The following is a 14038-nucleotide window of genomic DNA, read 5'->3' as shown; positions in this document are numbered from 1 at the left end:
CCTCAGTGTTGCCCCCGTACCGGACCGGGACCAGCAACAGGATCGCAACCCTCGGCATTGCTCCCATGCCTCGCTCAGCCAGTGAGTGGGAACCGGTCTGTACGTGGGATCCGAACCCTTGGCGGGAGCGCCGCCACGCTTCCCAAGCGGCGCACTATAGCAGTGCGCCACCGGGCCAGCCCGGTAGTTACTGTTTTTATAATTATTTTGCAGATGAGGAAACTGCAGATACTTAACTCACCAATTAATTAACTTGCTCAAGATTAACACATATAATAAGTAGCTCAGTTTATATTCAAAGCCAGGCCATCTAGCTCAATATGACTTAGTACTGCCCCACTGGTCCACTTAATCATTCAGGATGAATCATTCAAAGTCTCCACTAAAATACGGTTATTTTAACTGAACTATGACTGAACCAGAGCTCATTATTCAGAATATAGATTATCCAGATCCCTTTTCTCTCCTTATTTCTACGGCTCTATGGGCATTGTCACTATTATTTACACACTCACTCAAGAACAGAGAAAATTAGAATATTGAGTTTTTAACTGGTACGAATTGTTAATATTTCATTTTTAAAAATTATAAACATACAACACAATAAATCTGTGTGGAGGTGGAAAAATGTTTCAGACTTAGTGCAAATTTGAGGAATCTGATTCCTGCAATATCCATATCCTTCCCCTCCTTTTATTTCCATTATTCCATAGATTACTAAGACAACACTGATCATAAGACAGCCCATTATTTTTACATTCCTTTAAGAAAAGAATACTGTGATTAAATACACTATACTATACTACAAATCTTAAGATAAACACTGATTTCATAGTATTGGAATACAAAAACAATTGTCAGAATCAATGAATATGGTAGTACTGTCATCTCACACAGCCTCTGAAGTGCATCTCATTTCTCTAATTCGCCCTCAAGAATGATCTCCTCAGGACCTGATTATTTTCTGTAATCTCTCTAGATTAATTCCTCTCCTACAGGCTGCCCCCTGCGGATTACATCACCCAGACTCCCATGCCTACTTCAATAGAAAGCACCATCAGAAGATGAGAAGGAATGATAGAGTTAATTATTGCCCTCCTACTCACTCCACATTCTAGTTTTGGCAGTTGTTGCTTTTTTGTTTTTTCTTTTTGTTTTGTCTTTATTTTAACTTATCAATATACAGTGTATTTGATTTACCTGTCCCTTTACCAATTTCTTCTTTTCCTCCCTCCCTTTCCCCTCCTCTCCTCTCCCCATCAACATCATTATCTGTTCACTTATCTTAACAAATTCAATGAATTATTGTGATTGTGTGTCTTCCCCCCTCCCCACTTGTTTCTTTGTATATTTATTTATTTATTTATATTAGCTCCCACATATAAGTGAGAACATGCAGAATTTCTCTTTCTGGGGCTGGCCCTGTGGCTCACTCGGGAGAGTGTGGCACTGGTAGTGCCAAAGCTGCAGGTTTGGATCCTATGTAGGGATGGCAGGTGTGCTCACTGGCTGAGTGTGATGTGGACCACACTGTGTGCCAAGGGTTGTGATCCCCTTACCAGTCAGAAAAAAAAAAAAGAGAGAGAGAATTTCTCTTTCTGTGCCTGGTTTATTTCACTTAATATAATTTTCTCTAAGTCTATTCATGTTGCTGAAAATGGTAGGATTTCATTCTTTTTTATAGCAGAGTAGTATTCCATTGTGTAGATATACCACATTTTCCTTATCCACTCATCTGATGATGGGCATTTAGGCTGGTTCCAACTCTTAGCTATTGTAAATAGAGCTGCAATAAACATTGGAGAACAGGTATCCCTTGGGCATGATGATTTCCATTCCTTTGGATATATACCCAGCAGTGGGATAGCTGGATCATATGGTAGATCAATCTGTAATTGTTTGAGGAAACTCCATTCCATTTTCCATAAAGGCTGCACCATTTCACAGTTCCACTAACAGTGCAGGAGGGATCCTTTTCCTCTGCATCCTTGCCAGCATTTATTATTCTGAGACTTTTGTATATTAGCCATCCTAACTGGAGTAAGATGACATCTCAAAGTGGTTTGATTTGCATTTCCCAGATGCTGAGTGATGTTGAGCATTTTTTCATGTGTCTGTTGACCATTCATTTATATTCCTTTGAGAAATGCCTATTCAGATCCTTTACCCATTTTTTAATTGGATTTCTTGTGTTTTGCTGTTAAGTTCTTTGAGTTCCTTGTATATTCTGGATATTAATCCTTTGTCAGAGTATATTTTGCAAATATTTCCTCCCACTTTGTTGGTTGTTTCTTTTTGCTCTAATAATTGTTTCTTTTGCTGTGCAGAAGCTGTTTAGTTTTATATAATCCCATGTGTTTATTTTTCCTTTGGTTGCCTGTGCTTTTGGTGTTGTATTCATAAAGTCTATGCCCAACCCTACTTCCTGAAGTGTTTCCCCTATGTTTTCTTTTAGGAGTTTTATTGTTTCAGGACATATATTTAGTTTTTTAATTGATTTTGAGTTGATTTTGGAATATGGTGAGAGGTACAGTTCTAGTTTCATTCTTCTACATATTCATGTCCAATTTTCCCAGCACCATTTACTGAAGAGGAAGTCTCTTCTGCAGTGTGTATTCTTGGTGATTTTCTTGAAGACCAGATGGCTGTAGGTGTATGGGTTGATTTCTGGATTCTCTATTTTGTTCCATTGGTCTGTGTGTCTGTTTTTATGCCAGTACCATGCTGTTTTGGTTACAATAGCTTTGTAGTGTAGTTCAAAGTCAGGTAGTGTTGTTAGTAGACAGAAAAGAAATAAGATTAGAGCAGAACTAAATAAAATAGAAACACCAAAAATGATACAAAAGATCAATGAAACAAACAGTTGGTTATTCAAGAAAATAAAATTGACAAGCCATTAGCAAGGCTAACTAAGAAAAGAAAAGAGAAGACACAAATAACAAAAAAATTAGAAATGAAAAGGTGATATTAAAAGTGATACCTTGGAAATACAAGGAATCATCAGAGACTACTATAAACAACTATACACCAACAAATTTGAAAACCTGGAGGAAATGAATAAATTTATGGACACATAAAAACCCCCAAGACTGAATCAAGAAGACATAGAAAATCTGAACAGACCAATAACAATCAAAGAGACTGAAGCTATAACCAGCAGTTTCCCAACAAAAAAAGCCCAGAATCACATGGCTTCACTGCAGAATTCTACAAACCTTTAAAGAAGAATTAATACCAATCCTCTACAATGTATTCCAAAAAACTGAAACAGAGGCCATTCTCCCAAATTCATTCTATGAGGTAAACATTGTCCTAATAGCAAAACCAGACAAAGATACAACAAAAAAAGAATACTACAGGCCAATATCTTTGATGAATATAGATGCAAAAATCCTCAATACAATACTAGTTAATAGAATACAGCAACACATACAGAAAATTATACACCATGATCAAATAGGATTCATCCCAAGAATGCAAGGTTGGTTCATCATACGCAAGTCAATAAATGTGATACATTACATCAACAAAATCAAAGACAAAAACCATATGATCATCTCTATAGACGCTGAAAAAACATTTGACAAAATTCAACATTCATTTATGCTAAGGACTTTCTATAATTAGGTCTAGAAGGAAAGTATCCTAACACAATTAAAGCCATATATGACTAACCCACTGAGAATATCATCCTGAATGGGGAAAAGTTGAAAGCTTTTTCCTTAAGAACAAGAACAAGACAAGGACATCCACTCTCACCACCCCTATTCAACATAGTGTTGGAAGTACTAGCCGGAGCAATCAGGGAAGTGATGGAAATAAAGGGCATCCAGATTGGAAAAGATGAAGTCAAACTGTCCCTGTTTGCAGATGATTGATCTTATGTATAGCACAGCCTAAAGAGTCTACAAAAAAACTCTTAGAGTTGATAAATGATTTCAGCAAAATTGCAGAATACAAAATCAACACGCAAAAATCAGTAGCATTTTTATACTCCAACAATGAGCTAGCAGAAAAAGAAATCAAGAAAGCTAGCCCATTTATAATAGTCACCAAAAACAAACAAACAAACAAACAAACAAACCCTTAGGAATAAAGTTAACCAAGGATGGGAAAATCTCTACAACTAAAATCCACTGTTGAGAGAAATTAAAGAGGACACAAGAAGATGGAAAGATATCCCATGCTCTTAGATTGGAAGAACTAACATTGTGAAAAAGTCCGTATTACCCAAAGTGATCTACAGCTTCACTACAATCCCCATCAAAATTCCAATGACATTCTTCTCAGAAATGGAAAAAATAATTCTAATATTCATATGGAATAACAAAAGATGACAAATAGCCAAAGCAATCCTGAGTGGTTGCTTTTTTGTGTATCCCTTTTTGTGTGGCTTTTCTTCCATGACTCCAGTTTTCATAACCTACTCTCTACTGTTCTGACATTCCCTTCACTAAGCATTAATAAATTCATTCATGAAAAGTGCTGTGATGTCAGCTTTTTGTAGCAGAGACAATGATCAAAATTAGACCTTTAAATTGAGATTTTTTGATGTCAGTGGGGAATAATAAACTCTTAATTGGTAAAGAACAGATGACAACATTTAATCATTAGAGACAATGTAAGTAATCAAAGTATTTTTCACTGCAGGGATTGTGGTGGTAGCTAATTGACCTGGGGGTCCTTAGAAAAGAAATATATGTATAGCCTATAAAGGTTCTATTTCATCTTTATAAACAAAACAATTCTAGATTTGAATGCAGAAACTGACTTTAGTTGCCATAATGGAAATTCACAAACTCCTAACTAGTTTACAGACTTAGAGGCCTTTGACAGAGGGGAGGTCAGTTCTTTTTGAGAGAGAATCCTTCTACGCTGCTAAACATGTATACACCATGTGTCTCCCTCCATGCCTTCTTCAGAGTAACCTGCAGCCATTTTGTACTGGGGAAAAAGAAATACCCATAATAGAATACCCAGGAATACATTCTAGTGATTATTAGTTACTGGTCTTAACTGATGCAAATTCCCAAAGACTCAAAATACTACCACGGTGCACTGGTAAGAGTGGGAATTTATAGAACTCAGATGTAAGGACATATGCCATTTTGCCTTGAGTATATCTAATAATGGTTCCAGTGGGCCCATGGCCATATCCTGTGGGTATTTTGGAAATCAGGGATGTAAGTGGCAATACACATACATAGCAAATGTCAGAATCCTTACAGAGAATGAGGGATGTATATGTGTGTGTGTGTGTGCGTGCGCGCACGTGCGTGTGTGTGTGTGTACATATTTGTAATTCTCCCAAGAATGTAACATATATATTTAGAGAATTACAAAGATTAGTGTTACCAACAAAGACTTGAAGGATGAAATGTTGATTATTTCTTCACAAGTCTTTTTAACTTATTAGTTTGTAAGTACTAAAGCCAAAGGGTCTTGTAAAATAATTGTTGATTTTCATAAACATAATCAGGTGTTGATATTAACTACTGTTCTATACATGATATCTTTACTGGAACAAATCAACCAGCCTATGCAAACTATAAATAAATACTCAAATAATCACATTCTTTATAATTGCAATGAAATAAAGATAATAAAAAGCAGTTTGCAGTCACCTGGCAAGGACAGCAGTAACCCATCTCTGCCCTGCCTCAAGCCTATGCTCCCTGTCATAATAAAATCTGTAGAAATATTGACCTTATTGATATATCATAAGGTATATCATTATATATTATATGTAAAATATATAACTGAAGAAATTAATTAAGGAAAGAGCAATGCCTTAGATGTCATAATATGGTACATTTGTGCCAGAGTGTGAGGGATAAAACACGTTGAAGTTCAGGGGCCAGCAGTATTGGCAAACTTTCTATGTATCCAATGGTTTAAAGTATATCAGGATACCCACTTGATAGGCCTCTTTGTATTTTGAAGAAAACATACATATTTAGGTATTCTGACCTATTTACCACATAGCCAGTGAGGATACCAGTTTTGAGTAGAGTCAAGAGTAAGGAAGGGCTCTCCTATACAATCAGGCTGTGGTGTAAACGAACATCTTTTGAGCTGTATAATAGTGTTTTGTTGAGTTTCTGGCAACTCTCTGTAGGAGATCCCCAACACATACCTTGTGGTTTTGGAGGAAGACTATGCTTTATTCTTCCAATGACTCCTTTCTATTTGAAAATTTATGAGTTACTATTGGGTATTGATAGAAATTAATGTCTGCTTATAAGATACTAAGTGTTTATATAGTCTACGTGACCAATCACTAACTGGGTGTCCTATGACCCACCAAATTACACATTTGGTTGTGTGTAACCATATTCCATTAGAAAATGCATGTGATATATTCAAAACCAGACTAAGGCAGGTCTGGCGGAGACAAGTAGGTTCCCTGAGTGTGTGTCTCAAAAGTTCTATGACTCCAAATCTTACTGCTTTACCACCTCTCCATCAATATACAACTATAGACTCATGGAGAATTACCTAACTCATCAGAGAAAAAAGAAGCATGACATTAGTTTCTGGATGGGTCTGAAAAATATGCTGGTGCCAGTTCAGAGAGAGTGGTTGCTGCATTACAGCCCCATTCATGGATGTCTCTGAAAGAGAACAGTGAAAGGAAAATCTTCCAGTTGACAAAACTTTGTGTAATATATTTGGTAGTCTATTTTGATTCACAGAAAAGATGGCCTGAGTTATGATCTACATTGAACAAAAGAAGAAAGAGAAGAAGAAAGAGTAGGAATAGATGTGCTAATTTCATTTCAGAATTAAATAAATATATAAACTAGGTTACTAAAAAAGAAAAAAATGGCTGAGAAACATAAGCCTACAAGTTACATTCTTTTATATAATGACTTCCTTATATTCTTTGTGGCTTATATATAGGAAAATTAGATTTGAACTCATGTTTCCCAGTTCTCTTTTGTTAGTAATTGAACCTGTAGAACAAGCTCTTGCCCACACTGGTGATCAACAAACACTTACTGAAAATTTGCTAGAGTTGCAATAGAGGCTGCAGCAGGATCAAGGTTTTATAGGTCTTATACGGTTGTTAGAAAATTCATCTTGGAAATACTTTGCCCTGTGGCAAAGCGCTTTCTACAAACATAAAGTTAATTTCAGATAAAACATATAATTACACAAAAGTTAAAGTAGTGAGGGTAGATATTTTGAAGACATGGAACAGAAATATTATCCTTGAGTCACTAGATATTGGTTTGTCAAATGTATAGGTTTCTAAAAATCCAAAAATAGTACACTTAAAAGTTGAATTTTATTTATGATTGCACCTTACTATTCTTGACTATAAAAAATGTCTGACAAAAAATTAATAAAAATTATAAAATTTGAAAAAATAAAAACAAAACATGTCCAGTGCTTCAGTGGCAACTCCTTAACAGAGTCACTAAAGGACTTAATATATTTTAAACTCCATTACTTTAATTTTTATATATCCATATTATCTAACCCTAAAAATTTAGGAAGTCAGAATTGATACAAAATTGATACAAATCTATCAACTCAGTCAACAATAATTTCAGTACATCTCTGAAGTGCAAATTGAATCTTCTTTAAAAGACTTAGTAAATATTAGTGTAATTGAAAAATAAAAATTACTTCTTGAAGAAATTACAATTGACACATTTTGACCATTGATAAATATAGGATTTAGCATTCAGACCTCAAAATAAATATGTTTAAAGATCCTGGGTGCCATACACATAATTTTATTTTGTAGTACATTAGTAGAAGATTCTACTTACTCCTCAAATTTTTATATTTCCAGTTGTATTGTATCAGTATAAAACATGGAGAATATCCTGGGGGTCAGAATTCAGAATAAGCTTGCAATTAGTATTCCAATTCTGTGTTTGTTTCATTAAGATCCTGAAGCATATGAGTGAATATGTTCTTGATAGCTCTTAACCTATGGTTTAAAAAGTCTCCTGCCTAAGAAGTATATCTGCCTAATTTTGCGATTTCACCTTACAAATGCCACTTTGTCACAGAAATAAGCCATATTAGCCAATATCAACTTCACCAGTAATAAAGGAAATATTTGATTTCCCCCTCTGCCTCATTCTTTTGTTTTATTTCTTAACATTGCTTAACTCAAACATTGAAGAGGAATATTTATTGCTCCATCCTGATCCCTGTCCTCAAAACACATCCCTGAGTTCTATTACTGAAAAGTGGCTTACCACTTGACTGTAAATGTGCCACATTTCAAAGTAACGTACTGAAATTACATACAATAGTAATAATATACAAAGTGCATTCAGATGAATATTATGGTGTGTTTTTATATTATTCATAGTATTACAGGTTTTTTTCTTAAAAAAAAGTATTTTAATGAAATTTAACTGAAAAACAAAATCCTAACTTGAGAAGACAAGCTGGGAAGTTTGGGAGACTTGCCCAAGCTTATACCCATTGTAAGCCATAAAGCTTGACTTACATTCACATGATCTACTGCCAACTCTGGTTCGAGTATCAAACCATATCCCTGCAGGCAATATTACTGACAAAGTGAAATAAAGCTGCAGTTCCTTCCTTGGGATTACCAATGGATAAGAGCAGTTGATCAGATTAAAAAGAGAGTAACTTTGTTCCATTAGCAAGTCTAATTTTGCTGTCCTAGTTCTGAGCAAGAGAAACTGTGTTGGCATTCCCTCGCTTCTTTGTTCTCCCTCACTCCCCAATTTGAATTCTTTCCAAAGCACAAGATGGTGGCAGTGGTGGGAAACAGAGAGTATGGCTAATCATGACTTGAGAGCAGTGATCAAATAGTTTGCTTTTGCTTCCTGAATTCCCTTCATGGGACTTTAGGCAGATCTAACTGTGCAAATAATTGCTCTTTAGCCTCTATTCCTAAAGTATAGAAATCAAGGACATGAAAAATACACTCTGTGTCCTCTAACTCCAAAGGGATCACACAATTTACTTACATTGTCAAACAACTGATTGCCACTTTGACATTAAGGTCCTTCAAGAGTTTTGCTATGTGCAGAATTACATATGATATCATCTTATGAAAACTTAACTGATTAAAAATATACATTTAGCAAAATCCTCTGCAGGAATTTCATCTCAAAATTCACATCCACCTGTGGGGATTGTAAAATATCTTATAAACAACTATATATTAGAAAACATGTATATACTGAAACAAAGAATAGGATGAATTTCTACTCATTTCATGCAAGCAAAACTAGCAAATGAGTAGCCCCCTCTTCCTTCCTGATGTCTGCATATTCTGCAGCCATTCTTGACCACAGAGGAAATAGCAGACTCAGCAAAGTGTGTCTCCTACCACCCACGGAAGCTCCCCAAGGGCCTCCTGGGGACTATGCTCATGGCAAACATGACTTCTGAGTAGAGTTTACAAAACAGCAAGTGACCAAAACACTAAATAGTTCTAGAACAACCTCAACTCTATTACAGCTCTTGATAACAACTACATCTCTTCCATATTAACACCACTGTCTTCTCATAATGTGGTCAAGGGCCAACTTGCATCAGAACCACATTTGGGAGCTTGACAGAATCAGAATTTCCCAGAACTGGTGCTCAGCAAAGAATCATCAAATAACCAAGCACTGGGTAATTCTTATGTCTACTCAAGTTTGAGATTCACTGTAGTGTCTCTTTTATACTGATAATATTTCTAGTACCATAGCTGATGATTACAGCCACAATTCTTATCTCTCAAGTTCTGCTGAAGTAAAAAAAGAAAAGGAAGATTTTAGTCTTTCCTATGAGAAAAGAGTCAAATAACTTATAATGTTATTTACTAAGGAACTGAATGCATGTGATTGATTCAATTCATTAAAATCATTAACGTTTAAAATCTATCTTAATTTATCAAAGTGATTTTGTTTGTCAGATGAGAGTCAAATTACAATCAACAGAATATTTGAAATTATGTACCTCAAATTTAGATTGCAATTCTGAAGTAAATACTGTATTTGTGATGTTTATCCCAAACTATAAAAAGCCATAGAGGTCATGATTTTTAAAGGGATTTTATATTATAATATGTAATTAAGTAAAAGTATTTTTAAGAGTATTCCATTTCACACTAACTTTTACAAAGATTTCATTTTTTTACTATTATTAATTCCCAGGCTCCAGGTGTAATATTAGGAAAATTAACATTCTAGAACTCAAGCTCTAACCTAGTTCCAAAAGCCAAAGTTAAAAAAAATTAATGTTCAATTATTTTACCCATGGCTTATATTTTGTACAAGATTGAATACTAAAATCTTTTCTGAACTGAAATAATGAAGCATTGGAAATTCCTAATGGGGCTGTTTTGATTAATGTTTGACATTTGGAAGTGTATAATATAATAAGATCTATGCATAATTTTTATAAAACGTTAACTTCCAGACAAAGAAATATGATTTTAGAATATGAAGAACCAGAGGAAACATTACAATTGTTTATATTTTCTTTTATCCAAACAAAATGTATAGGATACTGTCCATCAAAAACTGAAGCTCTATACCACATCAAAGTTTTAAAGACATAGCTATTTAAAGAATATTTGAAAATAAATGTTTTAAATTTATTCTTAACTTTAGTAATCCATTTATTGAATCTGATTGCTCCATTATTTACATTTAAATACAATATAGAGAAATAGTCCTCCAAATATTAAATTTTTCCATAGAAATAAATTTTTATCCGAGTTTTTAAAAATATAATACTATTAGCATTTAAAAATTTACTGCCTGAACTTGAGGATATTCCTTTATGTTAATTAGTTTACAATTGTAAACAAAGTTGAAAATCAGCAATTTCAAATAAATATATATAAATGAATAATCCAGTTCATTCTTTGGAAATCCTTCATGCTTCCAAATAGTTATTTTGAAATTCTACAGGATAATTTTCCATAATCAACCATAAGTATAATATTGATAAAAATATTAATCAATATTAATACAAATATTAATTCCCTAATTTATGCCTTTATATGTTTATTAATAATCATTAAGTGATTATTATAAATAACAACTGTTCAGACTTTGAGATAAAAAGATTATAAAGCATAAGGGACTTACATATTATAAAAAGGAAGTGAATTTGTATAAATTACTTTAACACAAGGTAGTTTAATATTTCTTTAAGACCTGTGGTTGAGAAATCTTCTAATCTTTTTTATCCTAATGTAAAAGCATTGTAAAAGTATTGACTTGGAAGTAAAGTGTCAATAAATCCTTAAGTATCACAAAATGCAGAATTAATTTACAAATTGAAAAGATCTAAATTTTTCAAAATGTCCCTGTTTAAGTGTCCCTGTTTTTTCATGGTTTGACATTAAAAGAAATGAAAATGTATCATGAATTAATATGTAAACTACACTGAAAATTAAAAAACCATAAGCGCAACATGAGCTCTTTTGCATATATGCACACAAACTCATACAATTCAATACAAATATTATCAACACATTTCTGAGTGGAGGACTGATATTGTTATATTACTGTCTATTCTTCAAATGTTCTACATAGCATACATATATTACTTTTATAAGAAAATAACTTTTAAAATTTTGCCATATGGTTCTATGTATGGCAAGCCAGACTTACTCCAACTGAAATTTTATCATTAGGAGAAAATGGTTTCAAAAGAATTCTCTACCAGAGTTAAAAATGGTTCATGTCCTTAGATATTAAAACAAAGTGGGGGACTGGCCAGTTAGCTCAGTTGGTTAGAGAGCGGTGATAAAAACATCAAGGTCAGGGTTGGATACCTGAACTGGCCAGCCACCAAAATAAACAAACAAAAAAACAAAATGGGATCATAAAAAACATTGCTGACCTTTTAAAAGGAATGGAAAGATACTGGTACATCTAAATCAGTTGTTCCCTAACAACAAAATGGGATCATAAAAAACATTGCTGACCTTTTAAAAGGAATGGAAAGATACTGGTACACCTAAATCAGTTGTTCCATAACACGCCTTTGTCATTGAGGGGTTGGGATAGAACAGGGCTTCATTTAATAGAAACAGACAGAATCTAGCACTAAGACTAGTAGAAGTTTAGCAAAACGTTTCAGGAACAGTCCTGGCCTTGTCATTTAAAAGCTCTTCAGCCTTGGTTAAGTGACTTCCTACACTCTGAACTTCAGTTTCTTTACCTGAACAAAAATGAAGATACTGATCCCTAATTCATAGAGATAAAATATGAAGCCTGTATGCCTGGTTTAGGGCCTGCGTCCAGCAGTTATTGGCATGCACAGCAGTGATGATGATAATGATTATAGTAAGTATAATAAAGGCTACCAAATTGTAGTAAATGCCTAATATGTGTCAATGACTATTCTAGTGTTAGGTGAGCATTAATTTATTATAACCTCATGACAACCCTGTGTTCTTCTCATTCCATTCTGCGCTCGTTATAAATGAGGCAGTGAGAAAATAAAATACCTTTCTGAAGTTCACATATTTGTATTAGTAAGAAGTCCAATAGCAGCAGTAGCCAGTAGCATATTGACACATAATATCAAACTAGTAAAACCACTGATTGTGAAGAAACAATAATGGGACATTCTTTTTTGTTTGGCCTTAAAACAACTGTGAATTCCAGAGAGATATTTCAGCAATGAACAAGTATATATCTTGCTGAAGATGACTACCCTAAGGGTAACATGGGTATGTTCTTCGTATTTTATATAAGCTTAGTTCTTCACAGTTACAGCCAATATTTTAGCTAGACTGATGGTGTCTGAACACCTGATGGCTAGGACCCTATCTGTGCTGTTCATTCTACTCTTTGCCTTTGCTGAGGCCACGTGTGTTCAGAAATCTGTATTGGTTTCCTATTGCTGCTGTAAAAAACTACCATAAACTTAATGGCTTTAAAGCAACACAAATTTATTCTTACAGTTCCGAAAGTTAGAAGTTTTAAATGAGTCTCTCTGGGCTAGAATCATGATATTGGCAGGGCTGGTTCCTTCTGGAGGCTTTAGGGAAGAATCCATTTACTTGCATTCTCCAGCTTCCAGAGGTCATCCACAGTTCTTGGCTCACGGCCCCATTCCTCTGTCTTCGAGCCAGTCACTTTGGGCCAAGTCCTCTTCATGCTACCATTTCTCTGGTTTGTTCTCTTCTGCTTCTCTCTCCCACTTAGAAGAAACCTTGTAATTATATTGGGCCCACCTGGACAATCCATAATGATCTCTCCATCTCGAAGTCAGCAGATTAGCAATCCTAATTCCATCTACAACCTTAATTCCCCTCTGCCATTTAACTTGACATATTCACAGGTTCCGGGTTTAGGGAACAGACATCTTTGAGGGACCATTATTCTGTCAACCACAACATCTGAACGTGGCTTTCAGCTCTACTTCCTTCTCTCCTTTTCCTAAAGCTTTCTGAAGTAAAACAATATATGTGTAATATACTTTCTGCTTCTCTTCCCACAGTGTTTGTAGGATAACCCTGATGAAATAGCTTAAATGATCTCTGTTTAGATTTCTCATTGAGTCAATGAAAATGATGTATTAGAATAATTTTCTAAGAGCCAATTAGTGAGAGTTTGATCATTCCTTTGAGAATGCAAAGCATTGGGAAGATGCAAATTATTAGTACTGCATTCTTAAAGTACTCTTTATTGCTGGCATTTTACAATATATTTTAATCACATCTGTATTACAACTTTGATGATTTTAGAAACCTTAATGGCCTTCATTAAAGACACTGTTTTTCTAGCATTACTTTATAGATATTTTACTTACTGTTACTTCGTTCATCTCCGATGACCTTGAAAGTTGCAGAACTTTCTAAATTTTTTACTATTATCAGTTGGAAATTGTGCTTGTCTCTTCTATTCCTCATAAAGAAAGTTTATATGTTGATCTTTAATGGGTAATAATATCATCTTTTATGTTGCATATGTTTCTACTAACACGACTACTACTTTATCACAAAAAGAGAAATGTCCACATGGAGGAATACCCTTCTGATATGGGTGTAGACCGATACTTACATTAGAATGAAATAAGTTTA

The 14038-nt window shown here is 34.4% G+C and overlaps 1 protein-coding gene across 1 annotated transcript in view; it reads right to left on the bottom strand.

The window, feature by feature from the left end:
* LOC103595765 (B-cell scaffold protein with ankyrin repeats-like) overlaps positions 1–13112 on the bottom strand; it is a 168324-nt gene extending 155212 nt beyond the window's left edge. The window contains exon 1 of the mRNA XM_008579230.1: positions 13016–13112. Coding sequence (XP_008577452.1) covers positions 13016–13112 — 97 coding nt within the window. The remainder of the gene's footprint in view (positions 1–13015) is intronic.
* Between the last annotated feature and the right edge of the window lie 926 nt (positions 13113–14038).

Source organism: Galeopterus variegatus, unplaced genomic scaffold, assembly GCF_000696425.1.
Source record: "Galeopterus variegatus unplaced genomic scaffold, G_variegatus-3.0.2 Scaffold1839, whole genome shotgun sequence".
NCBI lineage: Eukaryota > Metazoa > Chordata > Mammalia > Dermoptera > Cynocephalidae > Galeopterus > Galeopterus variegatus.
The sequence above is the reverse complement of the archived record's forward strand: the minus strand, read 5'-3'. Positions and strand labels throughout refer to the sequence as shown.